The sequence below is a fragment of the Propithecus coquereli genome, unplaced genomic scaffold (assembly GCF_000956105.1).
Source record: "Propithecus coquereli isolate 6110/MARCELLA unplaced genomic scaffold, Pcoq_1.0 Scaffold451, whole genome shotgun sequence".
NCBI lineage: Eukaryota > Metazoa > Chordata > Mammalia > Primates > Indriidae > Propithecus > Propithecus coquereli.
In genome coordinates this window covers 1,654,046-1,679,558 of record NW_012150297.1, presented here as the reverse complement: position 1 = coordinate 1,679,558, position 25,513 = coordinate 1,654,046, and the positions used below count along the sequence as shown (strand labels likewise).

Here is a 25,513-nt window from a genome sequence, read left to right as displayed (position 1 = left end):
TTATTAATCCACTCATGTATTGATGGACACTTGGGTTGTTTCCACATCTTTGCAATTGTGAATTGTGCTGCTATAAACATTCGGGTGCAGGTGTCTTTTTCATAGAGGAACCCAGCATTTTCTGATGCCAAACCCGTGCTCCGTCCACCTTTGCCACGCCACTCTCTCCCCCAAGGAGCCGAGCCGCTACAACCTTGCAAGGGGCTTTCTCCAGTGGAGAGACGGTGTCCCTACATGTCCCTGAAAAGGTGGCCAGAATGAGTGGAGTATTCCACTAAAAGGGGAGGAGGAAGAATAGCGTGTCCTGGCCACCAGGCACAAGGCATGGCGTTAGCTCCTTGCTTTTTATCGATCTGGCCAGCTCACGGACTGCGAGGTGGGTATTTTGATTCCCATTATGTAATCAGCAAACTGAGGTCCAGAAGAGGTTCGATCGCTGTCATTTAACAGATCTTCACTGGGGCAACGCTCGTCGGCAGGTGTTTGGGATACGGGACCGTGCGGTCTCATAGAGGAGTGAAACATGTAAACAGACAGGCCCATGCTTGCTGGGACGGAAGGAGTGTGACCAGGACAGGGCAGCGGTGCAGCGGGGGGAGGGGTCCTGCTGACGGAAAGCCCTGTCAGGAAAGCTTTTGGCCTGAGGATGCGTAGAAGTGTGGCTGGTAGTGGGTGCGTGGGGAAGGGAGGCAGCGGGGGGCGGAGGGGCTACTTAAGAGGAGGTGAAAAATGGGGCGTCTGAACCAGGGAGAGAGCGGGAGGGAGAGGGAGATGGCTTGAAACCTTCGTGCGGAGGAGAGCTGTGACGTCAGCACGCTGCTCAGGTCCATTCCGATAACTAAGGGAATGATCGATGATTAAAACAGCCATGTTTTCTCATCCATAAAACAGAGTTTCGATTAAATGTTTCTGCGCATTCCTTTTTAGCTCCAGAGGTCTGTGTTTCTCAACATCCAAGATTCTGGGGGGTGAAATGAGACTTCCAGGCACCCGTGCTGGGTACTGTGCTCAAGACGGCACCTGGGAAGCAGCCCGGGTCTAAACCTGAGTCAGCCCGGCAGCCCCCTAACCAAACCGCCCTCCAGCCCTGCGGCTGCTCTCAACCCCGTCGCCACCTGCAGACGCGCAGGGGCCTCGGGGATCTCCCTCAGGTGCCCTTCCTCAGTGGCTACTTTACCGACACCTGGCTGCCTCGGTTCATTTATTTGACAAACATTCGTTGAGCATCAGTCACGTGCCAAGCACTGCACTAGGTGCTGGGAGGTCACTCATGGGTAAGACCCGTTTCTGCCGGAGCTCGGAGGATGGATAAGAAAACGGGCGGTTGCAGCTCGCTGGGAGGACTGTCGCTGCAGAAGAACCTTCGCAGAAGCATCACGTTGCTAGCTGGGGATTTGTTCGATTTTATGTTTTGCTTGATTGTGGCACTTAAAAATTGTTTTTAAAATTGATTCTTTGAATTTCGAGACAATCGTAGATTCATATGCAATTGCAAGAACTAATGCAGAGAGATCCTGTACACCCTCAGTTTCCACCGATAACATCTTGCAAAACTACGGTGCAATATCATGACCAGGACAGTGACATTGATCTGGTCAAGACAAGGAACATGCCCATCATCACGGGGACCCCTCCTGTTGCCCTTCAATGGCCACACTCAACCCCTCCGGGACCCCAGCGTGGTTGTGGCTGTTAGTTTATTTCTGTGTCCATTGGCACTCTTGGGCCGCGGTCTTCTCCGGCATCCAGCCTGAGATATTTTGGAGACATGCAGGAACCAGGGGAGCCACTGCTGTGTCAGTCCTAAGTATCGGGGTCTCTGGCCAGCGCACCTTCTGCTCTGCACCCGTCAGCCATTTTGTTTCATTTCACCGTGTAACGTCCGATGCTTTAGCTGTACTTAGGAGAAGGGACCGGGAGAAATGTGTCTGTTCCATCTTGTCCAGAACCACAAGTTTCAGTTCTCTATTTGTTTTTCTTTTTTTTTGTAGTGTCTTAAACTGTCCAGTATGTGGAGAAAACAAAAGGGTCACGTGACATGAGGATTCATCACGAGGGACCACTAGACCCGAGGCCGCTGCAGTCACTGCTTCCTGCCCCTGAGCACCTTCCCCTTTCTCCTCTCCCTCCCGCCTCTAACCCTATCCCTGCAAGCCCCTCCCGAGGGGAAAATTACCAATTTCCTTGCATTGAACCATCATAGATAATTCTAGATAAATACCCTCCCCTTCCATGGGGCAGCCTCTCTGTCCCTGCTTAGAATATGTATCATCCACTTTTGCAGTTTTACGCCAACGACCAGACCACTGCAGGGCCAGTGGGCAGGCACCTGGCATTCAGCTGGGACGAGGTGGGGTCGGCAGGGCAGCCACTCCCCAGAGGACGACAGCATCTGTGAGCTTTAGACACCGATCTCGGCATTTGTCCTTAGAGCCAGAGGGAACAAATTTATGATTTTTTTTTTTCTATTTTTGTAGCCGTCAATAAAAATTTCTTTCTGTTTAAGTTTTTGTGTTTATTTTATTAAAGATAAGCTAAGAGACCAGACTTTGGTTCATCGAAACTCACGTGCATCATCCAATATATTATGGTTGTTGTTTACCCGACTACCTGCCCGGGAGACGGCAGGCACCCTCAGGTGAGGACCTCGTCTCATTCACGGGTCCCCAGGGCCAAGTATGCTCAAGAAAGGTCGCTAATTAATGACCTACAACGGCTCCTTGTATCCATCTCAAATCCTCCTTAGATTTTTGTTTTTTAGGAATTCCCCGAAGCCCTATGTGCCTAGTGTGCCTGAAGCAGACGAGACATTTTTGAGATTACACATATTCCAGACCCCAAATTGTCCCTTCTCGGCAGGGAGAGGATCCCCGTGCATTGGCACCCGAGGGGCGGGGGCCCGCCAGGTGAGGGAGGGTCCCCTGGTTACCTGGCAGGCGTCATAGCTCTCGTTCTTGTACCCGGCGCACAGCATGTTTTTGGTAAGTTTGGGAAAATCCTTTGAACACTTCTCCCAGTCCGTGATGGTCATCGGCACTTTCATCAGATCTGTTTTCATGGAGTTTTTGTCAGCTGGCCCGGAAAGAGAGCACGTTAGAAAAGCCACCAGGCAGCACAGCCAAGCCCTGATGATGCAACAGACTGTGCCCTCCATTGCCCAGCCCGGCCCGTGTCCCCAGCCCCCGCCCCCACCTCCACGCTCCTCCTTCAGGTAGCCGCACACCTGCGGATCGCCCAGACCCCCACCCCGAGATTTCACAAACAACTCTCCACCTCCTGGAATGATTCCCCGCATTCAAAACCACATTTCTACTCCTAAGACGCCCAGCTTGACGCCAGCCAGCCTGACGAACTTGACTTCTCCTTGGAACTGGCTAAAGGCCACTCCCTGGCATCTTCCGGCTTCCTCCATGCATCTGCCTGTCGCTACTTGTTATTATGTGAGCACCGCACGTCCCTCGCACAGGGCGGAGGGAAGTGGGTTTGTATTCCAGTGAGAACTTTCGTCCTCTAGCAAAGGGGGAGGCCCAGAGCCTTCAGAGGGGATGGGGGGACTCTGCAGAGGTGGAGACCTCATTAACTAACCACAGATGTTCCACATTTCTTCCCCTTACTGAGGATTTTTAACCGCCTCCTCCGCTCCTGCCTTCCCAGCAGTGCCTGGAGCCCGAGCCAGCGTCCCTCCACTCCCCCTGGTCGCTGAGCTCCCAAAACGCCTAGGTGTTTGGCTTGCTGCAAAGCGCCCTACATATCTGCAATCCCGTCCAGGCCCGAGCGGGGCTGTGCTGCCTCCGTCTGCTCCCTGGGCTATTTGCTTTAGGTTTTGTTGGGTTTTCTTTGGGGACAGTCCAGTGGGGCTTTCGAGATACCTTTCTGCCCGGGTGCACGTTCTCTTATCAGGGTCAAGTAACAGCATGACAACAAGTGACAACAGATTCGTGTCTCAGAACAGTTAGGCGACACGCCAGGACTGTCACAGCCTCACCCAGGGCTGGCAGCTCAGACACCTGGCAGGAAGCATCCACATGTGAATGTTTGGAATAAAGAGTAGAGGGGCCCTGGATAACCGGAGAGTTTGCATGCGATTAAACACGCACACAAGACGGCCCGCGCTGGCTGGGTGAGACCACAACCGAGGACTGGCCTCCACTGTGGGGGGATTGGCTCCCACGCGGGGCCTGGTCTCCTCCCCTCTGCTCAGCTCTCTCCTGTCGCCCTCACACCCTCCCCTTCGGGTTCCACGGCTCTCGTACCAGCGTCAGTCTGGCCCCATCCTGCCACCCAGCACTCGTGCCACGTGGAGGGGCTGGGCTCCGCGGGCAGGCAGATGGGCACCTTCAGGTCGCTGAACGTGATCGGTGTGGCCAGCAGGAGCAAGGCGATGTCGTTGTCCAAGTTGACTTTCTTAAAGTCCTTGTGGAGAACCATGGTGGTCACCCGCTTTACTTCCACGCGCGACCTGGTTAAGTCGTTGGTCCCCACCACGACACTCAGGTCTGTAGGTCTGGCGGCACGGAGCCGGAGAGGGGTGAGAGGAGGGGAAGGGAGGTCACCAAAGTGTGCAGAAGTTTCCGTGCCCGAGAAACTGAAACCCCACGCAGTTTGAGGACCTTCGGGCCATCCTGGGGCTACTGCTCAGAGGGTGCGAGAATTTGAAAAAGGGAGAGAAAGTGCCAGAATGGCCTGTGAGCAGAACACGGCTACGTAGGCCTCTGCTCCATCGCGGGTCCCAGAGAAGTGAACGCTGGGGCCGGGCGCGGAGGCGCACGCCTGTCATCCCGGCACTTTGGGAGGCTGAGGCAGGAGGATCACTTGAGGCCAGAAATTTGAGACCAGAGAAGTGAATGATGCTCCTGACACCTCGTTGGGGGCACTCAGAACAGCCCACGAAAGACTGCCAGGCACAGATCAAACTCGCCTTCAGACAGGTCAGGCGTTGTTACTATTTTACATCCCTTGTAATGGCCAACAACGCAGAGACCCGGGAACAGAAGTTCATCTCGACCTGCCAGTGACTAGGCAGAAAAGATCTTCAGTAATAAGCCGACATTCAGGAAACCCCTCCAGGCAGAATGGCCAGGAACTTTCCAACAGCGCATCCCTAAGTGTCCCATGGCAACAGGTGCCATGAGGATCCTTGGTGAGGCCGTGATGAGGCTCTCCCCAGGGTTTGGGTTAGCCTTTTAAAGCCAGCCTTTGTGTGCATCTTCAAACCTTCCCGAGGCAGCGCAGGGAAAGCACGGCTGGTGGAGCCAGAATTTAGATCCTGCCCCTGGGGTGTCGCCTGCCTCTACTGGACTTCAGTTTCCTTACCCATAAATTGGGCTGATTCATTCTACCTGCCTCAGAGGGGCGTTGTACAATTAAATGAGTTAATACAGGTGACGTTTCTTAGCAGGGGCGCTGGCACGTGGTTATTCATCAGTAAATGCTGGACGTCCACCCACGTGCCGCAGCAGAGGAAGCTCTACGAGTGGCAGGAGAGTGGGGGGCGGATGCCCAGCAAGCAGACTTCCGCAATCGGAAGGATGTCCTCCCAGAAAAACTTCAATCTAGCACAGGCACATGGACCAAGCCCTTTGGCTTCATCAAGCCACAGGTGTTCCTGGAGAGGACAGAGTGTGGCTTCGGGGAAGCCATGTCATTGGCCCTAGGTGGGAAGGGGAGGGCGCAGCCCCAGGCTGGCGGGGCTGCGTGGGCGTCATCCGTGTCCAGCTGGAGCCTGAGCAGCCCTCGGAATCCTCCCAGCGATCAGGTCTGGCTGACGGGGCGGGTGCCCGGGGCTGCGGGGACCGTGGAAGCAGCAGGGCTGGGCTCTTGGTACTTACGAGATGTCCGCGGAGTTCAAGCAGTGAGCCGCCGTGAGAATCCACCACTTGTCCAGGATGGCGCCGCCGCAAAAATGCTCGTTTTCTGCCTGAATGCTCACCTGCCACGGGAACTCGCCCACCTCGGCCTCCAGCCCCCCTATGATTCGGGAATGCCGAGTCCTTCCCTCGTAAGTGGGTCTCTCCCCGCATCCTGGCGGAACAAAGAAGAGTGGAAGAGAAAAGACGCCACACTTAGCACCCACCGTGGGCCGGGCGCCGGGCTGGCAGGAGGCTCGTTAGCAGACATGCTTGTCCCCACTCTAGAGGTGAGCGCACTGAGGCCGCCCCACGGAGGCACGACATGAGTGCGATGGCGGACGCTTTATTGCGCTTGTGCAGAGCTCAGGGCGTGGGCCAGAAGCGTTGGCCCTGACTCTGTCCGGCACTGTGATCTCGGGAAAGCCACTTCCCCCAGCCTGTTCTGCTCTCTTGCGAGAGAGATGGGAGGGAAATGCTGCCCAAAGCCAGCCCCGGGGCGACAGGCAGAATCACGGCCCCCCAGCCATGCCCCAGTTCTAAGGGGCCGTGCCCCAGACCTGGAGATAATTTTACCTTGAAAGGAAAGAGGGACTTTGTCGGTGGACTAAGGTTTCTAATCAGCTGGGCTCGAAACAGGGAGATTATCTGTGTATCCTGGGTGGGCCCAGGGGAACCACGGGGGTCCTCAAAGTGGAAGCGGGAGGCAGAGCATCAGCCCGAGGAAGACGTGACTGCACAGGGAAGCAACCCGCTGGCTTTGGAGATGAGGGAGGGCCCAGAGAAGCCACCCCAGGCCCGACTAAGGGAGAGCGGGTGAACCTGCTGTGCGCTGGGCAGGTGTGTGCCGAAGGAGGGCCACCCGGCACTGCAGTCAGCCTGGGGCCGGTCAGGCAGACAGAGCCACCATCTCCCTGCAGGGCGACTTTGGGCAAATCCTCCACCTCTTAGAGGTTCTGAGCTCCTCACCCACACCCGGGCTAAGAGCGGAAACCCCACCGTGGTGCTGTGGCATGAGACATGCGGAAGTACTTGGCCATGACAGCCGCTAAGTAACCCAGCTTCCTTCCAGCCTCGGCCACACCCTTGGCAAGAGATATGAGCCTCCAGGGAGCTGCGGGGAGCTGATTGCAAGAACAGAAGCAACCTTGAACTTGACCGTGCTAAGCTACTCGTCCACTGTGTCTGCGGTTCCCCGAGCTTCCTGCTGCGAGCTCTGCACCCTCTGAGTCAGGGGACTGCCGCTCAGCTCGTGCTGGGGACTCTAGGATTCCTTTGGGGATAAAGTCTCAGGTTGCAAAACCCAAACTCAAGGCCAGGTCAAACTCTGGGCTGGAAAAGAGAGGAGAAGAATGAGAAGGCTTTTGAGGAAGGGACACGGGGACACGTGGAACGATGGCCTGTGTCCTGAGAGCTGGCCTGCTGGTGGCCAGACAGCTAGTCACCAAGCCTGCTGTCCAGCTCTCCCTCTGCCCCTGCACCCACCGCTGGCTGAATGGGGGTGGGTGCAGAGGGCGGTGGTCTGGGAGAGCTGCTCTGGACACTGGGAGAGGGGTCCACATACCGAGGAGTGCTCTCACGGCTTGGGACAAGAGCAGCAGCACTGACAACAGGAGCATGGCCCTGGGCTGCGCCATGCGCCGGGGAGGGGACGGAGGCCAGGGCTGAGGGCAATGAGGCTGGTGCAGCCTCCCCGCTCAGAGCCCGACCCCGGCTGGCGATGTCACAATGGGCTGCGGGTCTGAGAACCCAGACTGAGGTCACGCAGACTTCTTTTCCCGCTGTCATTTTGTTTCTAAGAGGGCTGCGCAAAGGGACTTTGTCCTCGAAGCCTTTCTTATCCCCACTTCCCCTCCCCTGGCCCTGGGTATGGCCCGCCTCCCCCAGACCCTCATGGGCACCTCACTTTTAGTCTGGATCACACCCAAACCTTTTCTGAGGCTCACGTGCTTCCCCTGCCACCGAGCCTGTCGGGTCACGGCTTCTCCGTGACTGTGGTGGCCAGACCTGGGGGAGGGGCCTCCAGCCTGGACCCTCGAGACTGGGGAGGGTCCGGGGGGGCCCGGAGTCCTCTCCCAGCACCAGCGCCCTGGGGGGTGAGCCGCCTGGACTCTCACCTGGGCCCCAGGTATGGCTCTTGCAGGCCGGGTTCAGAGGCCCTGGCCTCCCCTCACACCCTGCCCAGCGGGTGACAACCCCTGCTCCCACCACTTTCTGGATTCATTTCACATGGTCCCCAGATCTCCTGGGGGGCCCGTCCATTCCTCAAGGTGAAGAGGTTGGACTCAGCTGGAAGCACCCGGCCCAAAGTCTCACCTGAGGTCACGACGTTCGGACCTTACATATACATTTTTATTAATAAGTTTCACACCGCTCTGTGCCCTGCCCAGGTGGACCTACCGAAGCAGCCCAGGCACCGACCCCCGGCCACTGGCCAGGCCCAATGGCTGGACATGAACTGAACTCCCTTCAGTTCCCCAAGTGACGGCGTGTGCACCCCGTTTCCTCATCTGCAGCAAAGGGAGACGAGGCTCCGTGGACAGAGGCTACTGCGAGGCTCAGAATGAGGTCGTGTCACCGAGGCGGTGGCCCCTCTTCACGGCACGGAGGGTGAGGCCTGACTCCTCTCTGGAGCAGCAGTGCCAGGACGTCTGCTCTGCTCTTTCTCCCGGGGTCGCTCCGCACCCCCAGGCGTCCCCTGAGAGTTAGGCCGAGGCTGTGGGAGGACGCACCTTGTCTTCCCTGTGACGATCACACAGGGACTCGCCACTGCTGGGCGTCGTCCCTCCGTTTACATTGCGCTGCGCCACTCAGGAGGTGGCCGCCCGCTGCACGAGAGAGTGGGTCCCACAACCAGATGCGCCTCGTGTCAAATCCTGCGGCCACCACTTCCATCGAGGGCCTCGGGCAGGCTGCGTCCTTTTGTCTACACAGGGGACAATAACAGGATCTACGTTTTAGGGTTGGTAGGAGGACGGGCGGCTTCCATGACTTGTTTGCTGCGATGATGGTGATGACGTTCCGCAGCCCTGGTTACAGCCCTAACCTCCAAGCTGGCATTTCCCGTGACGGATCACGGTCGCAGACGTGTGTCATGCACGTGGGAGCTCAGACGCCATCTTCCCGTCTAACCCTCTCTGATGCTGGCGGAGGTGCCCGGGGGCCAGAAGGTCGGATGCTGATTTGCTCTGATGACTTCCTGCGTGCCAAGGTGTCTGCATTTGCAGAACGGTCCCTCCGGCCAGAGCGAGTGAGCCCCTTCCTCATTCCACGGAGAAGGAGGCGGCCTCAGACACGCCAAGGGGCCAGGCCAGCAGCACAGGTCCCCGAGCGTCTGCGGAGGCCATGCCGCTCCCACAGTGAGCTTTAGATAAATGTCTGAGGCTCTCTGAGTCCCACTTTGTTTCTGTTGATCCTCCCAAAAAGCCCAGGAGGGGACAGGAAACTCCTAGACTTTGACTTGTTGGAGATAATGCAACTCCTCTGGGGTGCAGCCGGGAGAGGGAGGGACGCCTCCTCTCCGCAGGGCATTCAACGTGCATTCATTCCTTCGGTCATTCAGTCGTTCAGTCCAACCACGCAGGGAGTGCCTGACATGTGCCAGTCGCCGTCTAAGAACGGGATGCGGGAGTAATTAAAAAGGAAAAAGCCCCTGCCCTCGTCATGGTTACAGCCTGGTGGGGAGCCGGAAAGCAGGGGAGGAGGAGGGGTGGGTGCTGTCCTCTGTGGGGCCATCAGGCAGGTGCCACTGCCAAGGGGGCTCGGGAGGAAGCAGGGAGCCGACCTTGGGGATAACTGTGGGCCTCTCAGGTAACTTGTTTCAGGCAGTGGGTCCGTCCTTCCTTCCTCCCTCCTTCCTTCCTTGAATGACAAGCACCGAGGTCGTGACCGAGAGGAAACAGGGCGGCGGCTGTGAGTGAGCCGCGGCAGGGAGGGCACGTCGGGGCTGTTGAAGGCATCAGTTGGAGGTGACTGAAACACCTTGCAATGCCGCGAGCGGATGCGGAAGGGAAGGAGAGAGCGTGTGATCCAAGGCGCCAGGGTCTGGGCGGGGGCGGCTGAGAGGTTCAGGAGGGATGATCCGATATTGGAGGCATCTCTGCCCCTTGGAGCACTCTTGTCCCATTTTGCACCCCGCCACCCTCTCCTGGTTCTCCTCCCGCTCTCCCAGCCATTGCCAGCCTCCCTTCCCAGCCCTGCCTCCTCCTCCTCCTCCTCCTCCTCCTCCTCCTCCTCCTCCTCCTCCTCCTCCTCCTCCTCCGTCTGACCCCGAGCACTGGCAGGTCCCAGGCTGGGTGCTGCTCTGGGCACTCTCTCTCCCTGGGTGACCTCACCACACCGTGACTCCAGTGGCCTGGTGACTGTCCAGTGTGTCCTCCACTCGCAAACTTCCAGACCTGGGCTCGTGTCTGCCTGCTCAGCCCGCAGCGCCCCTCGACCGTGAGACCCCTCTGTCGGGCCCCTTCAGTGCCTCTTACTCCATCTCTGCAGCCACTTCCTGCAACACATTCTCTTCTAGTTTCATCCTCCCTAAAGTAGCTCCGTGTTATGCCAGGAGTCATCTCTTAGTGCAAATGTTACCATGTGACCCACTTTAATTCTACCCCCTCCCCGCCAGCGAACCTCGTGGGAAGGTCCAGATCTACTAACAAAGCGTATCAGGCTTTTGCAACTTGGTTCCAGAAAATGTATTAATAAAAACTCACCCAGAGACCCAGAGCTCTGTAATCAGAGCAGACGCTTGAGTGGGTGGCGGGAGGGGAGTGTGCAGACAAACTGCAGCCTGGCATGATCCTTCGAGGGTGTCCCGTCAGCCACCACTGCAGGGGGAGCGCTGGACAGACAAGGGCCTGACTGCCCTGTGTCCTATGCCCCTGCCCTGCTCTCTGTGATGTCACCAGGCCTGCTCTGCCATGCATTTGTGATGCCCACCCCACCCCCGCCCACATCAAGCAGCCGCACCTGGCATTTTATCAGCTTTGGCCGGAGGCAAAGATTGGGCAATTCTGGGCTGGAATGACAAGAAGATGCTCCAGCTTCTAATCCCACTGCTCATGGCACTCAAGGGACATGCCCAGGAAGATCCAGGTCTGTGCCAGGCTTGCCCGGAGCAGAGACTGGGGAAAGGGCTGCCACCACTTCCTTGGCGCTGTAGAGTTGACGGAGAGGCCCCAGGGATGCTGAGTTCCAGCAAAGGGCTCAGGAAACCAAGAGATTATCCCCGATGACTCACAGTAGATGTATCGGCCTCAGGGAAGATGCCATCTAAAATGATGCCCCAGGGTCTGGACCAGGGCTCTGGAAGCACAGGGCACTTGGCACAACAATTTAGCAATTGACTTCCTTCTGTCTCTACTCCCCTCTTGGTAAAAACATTAAGGATCCTTGCGGGCCCAACAGCCTGGGGGAGGCAGAGGAGCCGTGGTGGAGTAAGGCCTTACTTAATTTAGAACACCGGAATTAGATGATGTAATCTCATAAAATGGGGAATACTGTGGGGCTATCGTGAGGAGTAAATGAGCTAGTGCAAAGTTTGTTCTGTAGAGCTTCAGTTCTATGAAAAGCTCCGTGGGGAAAAGTTCTAGAGTGAGACAAGACTGGAAACGTCCCGTTCGATACTTTTTCTGTAGGATCACCGTGGATATCCACATATTTACGGCGCTGATATATATTAAAGAAAGTGGTTTAATTTTATTTAAGCTGGCATTTCTGAGGTGCTTCTGACCATAAGACCACCCTTGCCCCTTCCAAGCCTTATTGGTACCATTTTATATTTATTCTTTTAAGAGTTACCTGTTCCTACGGTTTTCCCATTTTTCTTATCCAGGTGAGTTTTTAAAGTGGATTTGCAGAACCTTTTTGAATTTTAATGACATTAGCCCTTTGTCTCTCACACGCACTCGGCAAAATCTTTTCTCCTAATTCTTTAGTTCTCTTGCAACTTTATTTTGGACCAAACAGGAATTTAAAATTTATATTCGGTGTACCATTCTCTGGGTTTTTAACACATGCATGGGATCGTATGACCACCAGCACAGACAAGACACTGAATAACTTCAGCAACTCAAAGAATATCCTCCACCTGCCCCTTCATACGCGCACTCTCTCCTCCTCCCAGCTCCTGGCAGCCGCTGATCTGGTCTCTGTGCCGATATGTAGACGGCCCTCTCCACAATGTCATGCAAACGGAGTCGTGCATGGTGTGTGACCTTTCCAGCCTGGGTTCTCTCACTTAGCATAATGCATTTGAGATTCATCTGTTATTGCATATATCAATAATTTGTTCATTTTTATTGCTGAGTAGGATCTCGTTGTGTGGATATACTGCAGTTTGTTTATCCATCCATCCATCGAAGGACATTTGGGCTTCCAATTTGGAGGATTGTGGACATTGATATACATATATTAGGATGGCTAAAATAAAAAATGCTGATAAAACAAAGTGCTGGCAAGGATGTGAAGTAAGATGAATTCTCATCCTTTGCTGGCGGGAATGTAAAATAGCGCAGCCACGTGGAAAGCAATTTGACAGTTTTGTAATAAGTTGGACCTGCTCTAACCACATGAAGTAGCGGTCTCCGTCTAGGTATTTATCCCAGAGAAATGAAAAATTACCTTCATACAAAAATCCTTCATTCTTTTTAGTGCTTTATTTTTGTTTCATTTCCATTGCTTTTCTAATTTACATCCTCCTTGCCCCTCGGATGTTGTCCAAGGTGTTCTTTCTGTCACTTTATTCTTCTGTTTCTAGCTTGACAGCCGCCAGCTGTCCTACTGTCTCGCTTTTGCTTCCTGTTGTCTTATAACCTTGTCCTTGAGCTTCTGACTTATAATCTTCCTTCATATAGGTGATTACTTTATAAGGTTTTATTTTTTAGAATCTATGGCAAAATGTTTGCTCAGACTTCTTATTTGTTCTGGATAACATTTTCTAGAGTTTCATCTAGTAAATTTTGCTACTGTTTCCCACCTGTTCCTCTTAAAAAAAAGAATATATTTTTATTATTTTTGTGCCAAATCCCTATTTATTCCTCCTCATTTTCCTGGGCTGGCTGTTTGCAGGATCCCTTCTGGGCATGGGTATTTTCTGGAGATCGGTGGCCACTGGGACCTTGTCCTTTACTCCGCATGTCTTCTGTGCCCCCTCGATGCCCCCCAGCCCTCTACGAGCCTTCTTTGGATTCCTGCAAATCGCATCTCTCAATTTGTTGCCTCTCAGCTGCAAGTCCACCCTTTATTACCTGCTCTGCAATAATGGAGCTGGACTCTGCAAGTGATTTTTCTTTGCAACAAGCACAATATTACGCTTCCTCAGCAGAAGGTGCCGGAAGGATACCGCAGAAGGAAGGGCTTTCGTCCCGTTTCTGTCCAGCATGCCTCTGTTTGCTGCTGCTTGTGCCTGCAGTGTGGTTGACAGCAGTGTGTGTGTTGGGGGGAATCCAGTGGCACCTGGCTCCAGCCACGCATCTCTCAGTGAGCTTAAGCCCCGACCCCTGCTCAGTGACCTGTTACATAAATAAGCCAAAGGCGGCTGCTGTCTGTTGGCCCTTAGTTGTTTATTTCTTCACAGCAGGCTGATACTCATTAGTGCGAAAGCCTGCTGGTGCCAGGCTCAATTTTTTACACGTTCCATTATTTTAAATGTAGTCCAAATAAGCAGATTTTAGCCATCTAGGGCCTGCCTGCTTTGCATGCCTCATGAAACTGCGCCCATCTGCTAGCTGCAGGTAAGATGGCGCCTGCAGCTGTCAAGACCCAAGTTGCTGCCGCCTCGGGAGCTCTCCGACCCAGACTCCCACCTTGCCAGTGAGCAACATCCCCTAGACAAGTAAAGCCCTCTCAGATCCCTCTTCCCCCAGGAGTCCCCTGGTCCTCCTCCCCTTCCGGGCTGTGGCCCCTGCACCTTAGCCCTGGCTGGTCTCGTGCTGTAAAGGGCTTCCCTGCACGCAAACCTGCCACAGCCTCCCCCAGACAAAGCCTGCGTGTGCTGCTGCCGCCCTGTCCTATCTTTTCCTGATCAGCCTCGAAATCCCCCGAACCCTCTCGGCCTCACTGCAACTGCCCCAGTGCAGACCACGCCCCAGGTCTCGCACCCGGCCGGCGGGCAGGCTCCTGACCTTAAGCTCCCTCCATGCACCTGTGTGCCAGCATCAGCCCCCACTGCCCTGCCCCTGGGAGTCCTGGTCACGGTTTCCAGCTCACCTGCCATCCAGAGGGGGGTTCCTGCTTGTCTAGCAAAGGGACTAGCTCTGGCCCGGGGCGACCCGGCAGACTCCTCTGCCTCCCATTGGGCTGTAAACACACCTGCTCCAGTCGTGGGAGGGGCTCCCCTGCCAAGTTCGTTTCCTCCTTAGGTCCCGTCCCCCAGCCCTGCGGTGTTCTTAGAGTTCTCTTGCCACTTCGTAGCTACTCTCAGTTATAGCTCTTGATTCTCCACATTGGGCTTTCCCTGTTCAAATGACTGCACGGCTTCTGTCTCCTGAATGGACCCTGCGTGTCTGGTGCGTCTCCATTGCCACCTTGCCCCTGAACGCCTTCCAGGGAGCTCTGGCCTGACTGCCCCAGGCCCCGGCTCCTTTTGGGTGTGGGGAGTAGACAGCAATGGAGGGGCAGTGGGCTGGTGTGTGCTGAGGCCTGCTCCCGCTGGGCCTGCCCACGCTGCTCCCCTCGGCTTCGGCGCCGGTCTTGGCTGGGAGGATGCGGGAAGTTGGGATCAGATCTCTTGGCGCTTCTCGTGTGCAAATGGCTCTTTCCTTTCTCTTTCAGAAAACGTCCAGTGCGGCTACAGGCCTGCCTTTCCGAACTCGTCGTGGCTACCATTTCGCGAACTGCTTGAAGTCCGGCTCGGCGAGTTCCCGTGGCAAGTGAGTATCCAGATGGCCCAGAGACACCTCTGTGGAGGCTCCGTCATACACCGGTGGTGGGTCCTGACAGCCGCGCACTGCTTCCCGCGAACCCTGTAAGTGGCCGCGGCGGCGTCTTCTCCTGCACCCGGGCTGGGCAGCTCCGCGGGTTGGTGCTCCCAGCTTACGAAGCCGTGGGCGCTGTACCCAGTACGTTCCACTGGCTTTGTGCCCAAAGGCTCTGCTCTGCACCCACTCTCGTCTGTATTTACTCCACCACACCCCAAGGTGGGCTGCTGGCGGCAGCTATGCACCCAGTATTGAGAAATCAGCATAAGGCATCTCCTCTCCTGTCTGCCTTCTGTATACACAGACAACACGTGGAATTCATTGATTGTACACACGTGCATTGAGCTCCTACTGTGTGCTGTCCTCAGTGCTGGGGACACAGCAGTTGACCAGCCAGCCAGCCTCCCTGTGGTCAAGGAGCTCACACCCTCACCCCTCAGATGGGGTTCCCTGGGCTGACCACCCACTGGCTCGGAGACTCCTGTGTTTTGGCCCCGACTCCTGTCTGACCCCAGCCGCGCTCTAGGCCGCTGCAGCACGCCCGCCCCTCGGGCTTGTCATTATTCAGGTGTCAACTCTGCTGTTTGCAAGCGCGTCTGTGACTGTGCAGGGCACTGTGACTGTTGTTAGCACTGGTGTTTTCACATTCATTTAGACTAGAGATGGCCGCAGCGAATGTCACCGTGGTCATGGGAGCTAACACGTTCAGCGACGTCCACCTGGAGAGGAAGCAGGTGCAGAGGATCATTATCCACAAAGGTTACCGGCCGCCCCACCTCGACAGCGACCTCTCCCTGCTGCTGCTCGCCACGCCGGTGCAGTTCTCCGACTTCAAAAGGCCCGTCTGCCTGCAGGAGGAGGAGCGGGGCTGGGACCGGTGCTGGATGGCGGAGTGGGTGAAGGGTAGTGGGCACGGTACGCGTCCTCCCTCCGGCACCCGGAGCCCTGGGCTAGACAGTGTGATGCTTTGGGTGCGGGAAGGTGAGGTCTGCATTTTGGCTCCACCGCTCACTTCTCACCTTCGCCTTGTCTCACCTGTAGAAAGCCAGCAATGTCTCCCTCAGATAAGTTACGTGGGTTAAATTCAGTGAGATTATACATGCAAAGTCCCCGGTAAAAGCCTGGGACATAGAACAATCTCAGAACATGAGAGAAATATTGATCATTTTTATGGAGCCAAAACATGGTGAGCAGTTTGGATCCTGCCCTCGGTGGCTGCTTTACGATGGCTGATGGCGGTCTCCTGGCTATGGGGCACCGACCTGGGATGACTGAGCCCGCAGCTCTCCAGTGGAGCTCAGTGGCCGGTGACTGCACCCCTGTGCTTGCAGGGCACCGGGCGGCCAGGAAGGGCCTCCAGGAGGGTGGGGGTGGGGTGGGGAGAAGGCCAAGGGCTCCTCTAGCATCATGGTTCCTTCTCGCAAAAAGGCACTTCCAGGTGTGTCCCTTTCCTGGTTTCTCTGTTTGGCTTGGTGAGGACGCTGGACAACACATACTCTGCACAGGGACAAGGCATGGCTGTGGGGACTGGTGGAGCACAGAGGAAGCTCATTCTGGGTTCCCCTGGCAGGGCGTGGGCTTTCCATAGGGAGACACTGTTAGCAGAGGAACCACTTGTTGGGGCCGCTGGAGAGGAGATTGAGGGGGCCTTGTGCCGGGTCATCTCGGGCCTGCCCACCCTGTGCATTCGTGGCCTTCCAGGCCTCCCTGCTGGTCGTCCGTGGGCTGGTCACTGTCGGGGGCTGGTGCAGCCCTCGCTCTCACACCAGCTTCCTCACTTTGTCAGGGCGACATGGTGGCTTAAACATGCACCTGGAGAAGCTGAGAGTGGTGCTGATTAGCCGGAAGAAATGCACCAGGAGGGTGAACGAGCTCTCCAGGAACATGCTTTGTGCCTGGCAGGAACCAGACACGAACGGCAACTGCAAGGTACCCAACCCCCCCCAGGCCCTTCCTCCACACCCCACCACCTTCGAGGTTCCCAGGGGAGACCCCAGGCGGGAGGCCCCCGTCCACACCACTAGGACCCCCCACACCCGACTGCCACCACATCCTCTTGTCGGAGGTCGTCGATGGCTTGCACACTGGTCCTTCTTCCTTTTCCCATTCCGAGGGTGACAGCGGGACACCCATGGTCTGTGCTACCTACGGAACCCAGAGACTCTTCCAAGTGGGTGTCTTCAGTTGGGGCATAGGATCTGGCTCCAGGGGGAGGCCCGGTATGTTCGTGTCTGTGGCTCAGTTTATCCCGTGGATCCAGGAGGAGACGGAAAAGGAGGGGAAGGCCTACACCATCTTGGGAGCCCCGAGAAGCTCCGGGATCTGTGGCCCACAGTACCCCCTATCGCTGGTCTTGGGGTCACAGATGCTGCTTGCCGCCATGTCTACTGCTGACAGATCCAATCGCTAAGCTTTGGATCTACCCCTTTTTCTCCTCTTTCTTCCCTCCCGTCCTTCCACAAGCATCTATGGATCTTCTACCATGGGGTAGCCTCCACCCCAGACCCCAGAAGTTAGATGTGGACTGAGTGCTCCCAAATCTCGTGGTCTAAAGAAGGAATATCAAATACAACGCTAGAAACAGGTGCAAGCAGTGCATGGGGAATCCCAGAGGAAGAGGCAACACACCCTGCAAGGGGGCAGGCTTTAGGAAAATGCTGGAAAATCAACACTGGGAAATCGCTTCACATTTCTGGGCCTCTGTTTCCCTGTCTATGAAAAGGGAGATTCCATCAGATGAACTTGAAGGTCTTTCCTCACGCCAACATTCTGTAATGCTTAATATCATATTTCTTACAACCTAGCCAGCGCCCAGCTTTAATTCTCTTATTATTTCAAAATATTAAGGGGGTACAAATGCCTTTATTACTGCCCAGCTTTAATTCTGAGACCCAAACACAGGGAGCTCCCCATCTGAGGTGCGAACGCGTTAGTCTCCGGGGCCGCTCATGACAGAAAGTCTATGGCAGAATCGGGGTCAGGAGCTGTTGTCAGGTTGGATTTGAACGTGGGGAGATTATCGCCTGGTGCTTGGAGACCACACCTTCCTGAGGACAGTGAGGTGACGTGGATCCACATCCACTGCCATGGGGACAAAGTCACTACCCAGCCAGGGAGAAAGGGTAAAAATTCAAGGACAACAGAGCAAGCAGGTCCTCTCACTGCGAGGCAGCAGAAGAGGCTGTGTGGCCAGACTGGAATGCAAAGGATAAAAATTCGTTTTTAGCAAACTGTGAGATCACGCGGAAAGATCAGTGCCGTGAAGTGCTGTCAGGGGCTAGTGATAGAGTCTTTTCTGGGCCCTTTCTTGGTTAAGTCTGTCTGTTATAGCCGCAAAGGAGACACTCATACGTGGCCTCATGGGAGGAACACATTCATTCATTTGTTCATTCATTCATTCATTCATTCAGATACTTTGCGAATGCTGACATTTGTTTATCAGGCACCAGAAGGATACAGGAATGCAGATGATACGGGTGGTTCATGACTTCAGTGTGGAACTCAAGAGAGTAATTCCCTCACGTGTTGCCGTGCGGGTTAAGTGTGATAACACTTGCGAAGTCCCGAGCACGGTTTATCGTGCATGATAAAGCTCAGTAATGGGGAGCTTGGTATCTTCATCAGCCCTAAAATCAGAATGGCTCATAGCTGCCAACGCTATCCTCTGTGGGAAAATGCTAGATGACACTGAGTCCTTATTTTCCATTCGTCCCCAATACCCACTACAGGACCATTTGCTCTTTTTCCCTGGGTCCAGGTGGGCTGGCTCTTAGGGACTGAGTCCCCTGGGACCCCCAACAGAAGGTACTATGGCAGGAAGGGGGAGGTTCGGGGTGTTTCCATGCTGTCCCTGTCCTGGCCAGGCCATTGTGCTGCTGCTGGCTGGGCTCCTTCTTGGCTCAGCCCCACTGGCAGCCCCTGCTCTGCACCTGCGGCTCTCGCTGCTCCCAGCAGCAGCATCTTCTCCCCACGCCCCTGTGGCCCACTGCCTTGCTAGTCTCCAGACCCCCTGCTCTCCTCTGTTGGACCCCTTTACAACACCCACACTTTTCATTACAGTGCCTTCATTTGAACTTTCAGAGTGGATCTGATTTCCTTCTGGAACGCTTGCTAATTGATATGCTGGGTTCATCTTCCTTATCGCCCCACGTCTGCTGGTTTCAGAGCCACCCGCCTCCTCACTTCGGCCTCAGAGGGCTAGGGGGAAGCTCAGAAAATCAGGGCAGGGCTCGGGAGCAGGAAGGCAGCGGGCGGGGAGGGGAGTCACCCCAAACACCGAGACTCGGGGACTCCAGGAGGCGGCGGACGGTCAGCACACAGGCCGTTCCCCCGGGAATGCGAGTCCAGGAACCCCCCTGCACACCTGACCACGTGGAATCACTTAATCCGGAGTCGGGCCTCTGCTCATCTTAGGCGATGATCCAACTGGCCTTGCACAGGAAAGAATTAGGGCAGAGACGAAATCCGGGAGGGAGGAGAAGCAGCCGAAGTCTGTGGGGAGCCATGTCTATTTCCTGATCTGTCTCCTGCCCCAAATAGCTCCGCTCTCCTCCCTGATTCGTGTTTACACCTGCCTTGCCCTAGTAGATACCACCAGGCTGTAAACTAGGACACAGAGGCTGGTGACGGGCTGACACAAGCCCTCAGGCCACGTCCTCCCTGGCCCGGACTCCCCAGGCGCCCTGGCCTGGAGTTCAGAGTGCAGACCCCAGATGACCCCGTCCTGGCCAGGACACCCTTCAGGGTCCCTGCTCCTAGAGCCACAGCATATGGGGGGACCCTCTCTCTGCCCACATGGTGGGCTCTTGATGTTACAACGAAAATGCTTTCAACGAATTGGGTGACGTTTTTGTGGCTCCCATCAGTGGCTTTTTGAAATGCACAAAGTGCAAAGGCACTTTTTTAAAGTCTGATTTTTAAAGGTATCATTTCTATTCGGCAAATGAATCATTTTAGGGTGTATGGTTCTGCGAATCCCGATGCGTGCAAATGGCTGTGTGACCAACACCGCAATCAAGACATCGAACCGTCTCCCCAGATGTTCCCTCTGTGCCCCTAGTAGTCATCGCCTTCCCTAATCCTCAGCCTCTGGCGACAACTGATGCGTTCTCTGTGCCTGCGGTTGTGTCTTCTGTAGAACGCCATGGGACAGAATCATACAGCATGTAGCTGCTCGCGTGCAACTTCTTCAACTCACAACAGTGCATTTAGGGCTCGTGTTGCTGCATGTGCAGGTAGTCCATCCCTCTGTATTGCTGGATAGGATTGTGTCCTGTGCATGCTCCACTGTTTGGTCACCTGATGACGGACATTTAGGCTGTTACCAGTTTTTAGCCATTATGAATAAAGCCACTATAAACATCGGATACTGGTTTTGGTGCAGATGTATGTTTTTATGCAATGCTATTTTGATAAAAACGTGAATTCATCTACTCACATGCTTGGGTGACTTCTGGATGATCTGGGGACTGAATGAAGACAATGCACATGCCGTGTTCTCCCTTCCTGAAGTCTGGGACCCGACGCAGAAGCAATGTGGAGAGGCTGGGCAGGAGTGCAGGGAATGCTGGGAATTCTTAGCTTTCCATAAAAATCTGTCCCAGTTTTCTCTCCTGGCTTCTGGTAGTTTCTTGGCTTGTGATGGAACAACTCCCTTCTCTACATGGGGTTCTCCCTGTGTGAATGTGTCCAAATTTCCTCTTTTTATAAGGACACCAATCACATTGGATTAGGGGCCCATCCTGCTCTAACACGACCTCACCTTAACCAATTACATCTGTGATGACCCCACTTCCAAACAAGATCATACTCTGAGGTCTGGGCGATAGGACTTCAACACAGAAATTTAGCAGGGCACCATTCAAGCCAACAAATGCCTTCCTGCCCTTCCCAAAGGCCATTTCCCTTTGGGGATTGACTTAGCCCAGACAGACCCGATCTCCTCTAGACAACTTTCCCCGAGGCCTCTTCCCCCACCTGCTGCACACTCATGCCCCTCCCAGGGCTGCCGAAGGTACCCTTACCCCGTGGAATTAAGGTGGTCTCTGCCCACGTGCCTCTCCCAGACAGACTGTGAACGTCAGGGAGACAGAAACCATATGTCTGTTGTTCATCTTGGCATCATCCTCCAAGCCTGGCTCCGTAAAGTTCTGGAAGACCTTGTGAACAAAGAAATGAATGAAATGCCTCATGGAGAGGCACCCTACAGCTCATCCATGCACGGATTCGCTCGCGTCTTGTTTGTAGAAACTGCTGGGGTCAAGGTGCTTTCCTTTGTAGGACGACATTGGTAGAGAAGAAATTGAAGAATTAAAATCATGGGCTTGGTGTCTGCAGGGTCTTGTGCTAGGACACGTGGATTAGCTCGTTAAACCTCTCATCCGTATAATGATGTACTATAATAATCCCCATTTTACAGATGAGTCATCAGAGGCTCAAAGGTAAGTGACTCCACTGAGGTCCCACCGGTGACGGGAGCTCTCTTCTATAGGAGTCCACGTCGGTGCTGTCTCTGCTGTGTCACCTGACCTGTTTGGGCCATCAGCCTCAGATCTCTTCTCACTAAGTCTATTCCTGGAGAACCTTCAGCTATTTTGTCCTGTCATGAATCTGTGATGTGGACACTCCCACATCTCTCACCCCCGGCTCCACCCTGACCTCCCACATCCCAGGGGGCTCAGGAGGCCACCTGGCTGCTTTGTCTGGATCAAGGCAGCTCCACCCAGTGCCTATTGTGACCTCAGTGGTCAGACTGGCTGTGAGCTCGCAGGCTCGGAGAGCGTGGCCCCGCCCTGTGTCCCTCTGCGTCACCAGCATCCCCTTGGGGTGATTTGAAGACCAGGGCTGATGAGAGGGTGGCTGGGCAGAGGGGCAGTGCTCCTGCTGCAGCTGGCCCTGCTGCTGTCCTGGGCACGTGGCTCCCTGACATGTAGGTCTCTGTGGGTCCTTGTGGATGTGTCTGGCCGGGGCTCTCCATGCGGGGGGCAGGAGAATCCCCTGGCAGGCTTCTGCCAAAGGCCAACTCCCAGGGGGTGGATGGGGAGCTGTGTTCCTCAGCAGCCCCCTGCATTAAGCGAGGGGGGAGCTCAGTGGAGAGTTTCGGAGGCATAAAGGTGAGAATCATGTGAATAAAGGTGACATTTGAAGCCAAAGTGCATAGAGGGAGAAGCAGCCTAAGGATTGACCCTTGGCTTTTGGAAGAGGACAAGAAACCAGCGAAAGAGTCTAAGAGGAACTGGAAAGAATCTTAAAGATTATTTTTATCAAATGCCCTCATTTTATGGGTGAGAAAACCAACGACCCTAGAAGTAACCTGTTCCACTTTGGGGAAGTTTCACGACGTTAATTTTGATACTAAAGCATATACGAATTCCTTCGACTCCTGGGATTCCCCTAAATTTCACACCCACAGAGCTCAGATTGTCCAAATCAGCCTCAATTCAGTGTAATTTCCAATAAAGTGGAAAACAGCAACAGCGGAATTGTCATACTTCCTTCCGCCGGATTTTTCACACTCACCTGCAGCTTCGCCCGCTGATGCGGACCTGGCAAAGCCCGGCCACCCTGTTCAGGGTCACTCTGCAGGTGTCAGGAGGCCCATATGAGCTTCCTTCCTTGCATGTGCCTTTGATGACTCAGCTTCCCATGTGCTGGTCGCTGACCTCTCAATGCGCGCTAAGACACCGTACAAGCCCTGTTTTTCAGGGGACAGTGAGGTATAATTTCAAACAAGTGACTATTCCCGCTTTGGCTTCTTTCTGTGGGTGCAACAGCAAGATCCGGCCCCTGAGCTTGGGTTGTGGGTCTTGCTGCTCAAAGGCCCTCATGGGGACCAACCCTTCCAGGAAGCCAAGCTGTGGCGAAGGCAGTGGCCTCTACTCCCCATCATCACTCCCACGTGTGGTGCCCGTGGCAGGCGGAAGTTTGGGGATCACATGTGTTTGCTGCATCTCCCACCCGGTTTCAGCCTGGCCTGGCCCCTGCTGTCTGTGTGCTTGGGGGTGAGGACAACTTGTGCTTAAGCTTCCTCCATGCCAGCCAGCCTTGACTGTGGGGCCCTGGCTCTTTCCTCCATCCTCCTCCTTTCTTCCTTTAGTATCATGTGGCCGGAGAATCAGTGTGAAACCTAAGAAGATAGACACTTCTGGAATCCTAGGCGGGGAGCCTGCAGACATCACAGAATTTCCATGGCAGGTAAGAATTCTTCGCAATGGCAGCCATCTCTGCGGAGGATCTGTGCTCAGTGAGTGGTGGATTCTCACCGCATCCCACTGCTTCCTTGGAAGAGATAAGTGAGTATCGCGAACAGGACTTGTTTAAACCAAAGTGATGGAATATTTGCCCCTGGGTGCTTATTATTTTCCTGGGGTTTGTCAGCCAAAGAAAAAAATGCCAGGTGGCTAAACACAGGCCTCTGTGGCTGAATTCTACACATTGCAGGGGGGATGCGAGCTGCTCCCCTCCGATGATGTTCTGCACGCGGCTGAGTGGGCCCTAAATTGCAGAGCAAATGTCCCCTGGATTTGTTTGCATCTTGCTAAGTGCATGCAGCCCTGGTCCAAGCCTCTGGAAAGTCCTGTCCTAAGGCTTTGCTCTCACTCAGAGAGACAGTGGGCTGACAGTGGGCATAGGGTCAGAGAGTTCTCGAAGGTATTAGGACCCGAGGGCAGGGCTCCAGGCCTCACTGCATATCAGAAGCTCCCAATTTGTGTCCACAAACCAGTATTTTTAGGAAGCTTCCCAGGTGCTTGTCCAGTGCAGCCTTTCTTGCAAAGCAGTTACATTTGTTGATGACGTGTGCCAGTTAGTTTGCCTAAGTAAGAAACTATCCGGCCAAGAGCCAGTCTCAGCGGGCAGGACTGGACTCACGGTCTGTTTGGCGCCGCCCGGCTGGGGCTCTCCTCCCAGCTCTGTGCCGGCGCACGGCGGCAGATGCCTCACAGCCTCAGACTGCAAGAATTATTTTCTCTTAAGAGTCACCTTTTCCCCTTCCACCACTGACATTTTTTCTCCTTGTTTTGAAAGTTACAACCTGGTGATCACGCACAGTGTAAGCAACTTCAGCGTCACGAACCTCACCAGGGTGAAAGTGGACAAGCTCATCACTCACCCTTATTTTGACAGCTGGATTATGGATAATGACATAGCTTTGCTCTTGCTCAAATCCCCGTTACCTCTGGGTGCCAAGAACTCACCCGTCTGCCTTTCAGAGGTCACCGACATACAGAAGTGGACCCACTGCTGGGTGACAGGATGGGGCGTCACTAGTGAGTGTTACAGGCCTAGCAGCCTGGGGCGGGCGGGCCCCCGGCAGATGCTGAACCCAGAAGCAAACTCTGGAGGCTCCGTTGCCCCGGAAATCGGCCTGGCGGATCCGGGATGTCACGTTCTCCCTGCGGCCTCATCACGGGCCTTGTCCGCAGTGCGCGTGGGCGCCATCCTTCCCGGGCCTTCCTGGGCTCTTCGTGTGCCCGTATTGTGGAACACACCCCTAAACAGGGCTCAGGGATAACCCAAGTGGAAATTTCCAGAGCCCGAGGGGTAACTTGAAGGAATTTTGAGGGTCACGTTGGTGGGCAAAGGGGCGGCAACGTGAACTGGCTTCCAGACATTCACCCCAGTCTGTGTCAGCCAGAGCTGTCCTGTTCCATCGAAGGCCTGAGTTCCGCTGTCCTGTGACAAAGTCCCCTGCGGTTAAAATACTTGAAAACCACAGGCTGCGTGAATCCTTCGATAGCTCAGCTGGTACAGCAGAGGACTATAGTGAAAACCACAGAGCCAGGCCAAGGAGACGGGATAAACTGAATAGAAATGTTTCCTTATCTTGTTAACCTATGACACACTCCCCTACCTCTTCTCAGCCAGCCCACAAAATAACCCCTTTGGTCTTTGTTCTTGGTAAACGTGTCTCGCCCCGCCATCAGCAAAAAACACACATTTCAGTCAGCACTGCTCTTCCAGATAGGCACCCAGACGGCTGTGTCCTCACTCCAGTGCGATCCCACAGCTCAGAGCTTCGGAATCGCCCTTAGAAGCTTTTAGTGAGCTTCGAGAAAAGCCACCTTCTTCACTTAGAGTTCCTCCTACTTTGCTCAACACGTGTTCATCAAACCTCTTCCGTGTTCCAGGCACTGGGGATTCAGCAATACACAGAGAAGGAAACATCCCCATCTGTGGGAGGGAACATTCTAGGTGTTGGGTTCACCTCCTGCCCAGGCTGTGAACACCTGGCGGCCCTGACGTGGTTCGGGCCTGTCTTTATCTGCCACAGGCCCCACAACGTAACCTGCCATCGTGGATGGGCCTTGTGTTCTAACAGATCGGAACCAAACACCTTCCCAGAGTCCTAGCTGGAACCTGGTGGCTTCCGCAGGGTGGGACGTTGGTGCATGCTGGCTGAGACTGATCTGGGGCCCAGTCCCAAGGAGCTCTGGATTCCAAGAGGGTGGGCTTGAAGGCTTCTAGACGTCCCTGTCAACTTGTCCCCACTCCACTGTCCCAGTGTGGGTTATTCTCTGGGCTACAGGGAAGGTCCCTTGTCATTGAGGTAAATAACATGAGATGGTGGGTGCTCGGCCTTGACCCAAAGGGACCACTCAGCGCTTTGTCTCCCTCTGCTTCTCTTCAGATCGAGACAAGCCAAGCTTGTCTCCAACCCTTCGGAAAGTCAACCTCGAGCTGGTCAAATGGAAGACGTGCTTCAATACTCTGCCCCTCGTCACCAAGAACATGCTGTGTGCCGGGAGTGCTCGAGGT

The 25,513-nt window shown here is 54.9% G+C and overlaps 1 protein-coding gene across 1 annotated transcript in view; it reads right to left on the bottom strand.

The window, feature by feature from the left end:
• PRSS55 (protease, serine, 55) overlaps positions 1-7,483 on the bottom strand; it is a 13,796-nt gene extending 6,313 nt beyond the window's left edge. Inside the window, exons 1-4 of the mRNA XM_012654928.1 lie at positions 7,427-7,483; positions 5,829-6,091; positions 4,254-4,504; positions 2,930-3,072 (exon numbers count right to left, since the gene is read on the bottom strand). Coding sequence (XP_012510382.1) covers positions 2,930-3,072; positions 4,254-4,504; positions 5,829-6,091; positions 7,427-7,483 — 714 coding nt within the window. The remainder of the gene's footprint in view (positions 1-2,929; positions 3,073-4,253; positions 4,505-5,828; positions 6,092-7,426) is intronic.
• Between the last annotated feature and the right edge of the window lie 18,030 nt (positions 7,484-25,513).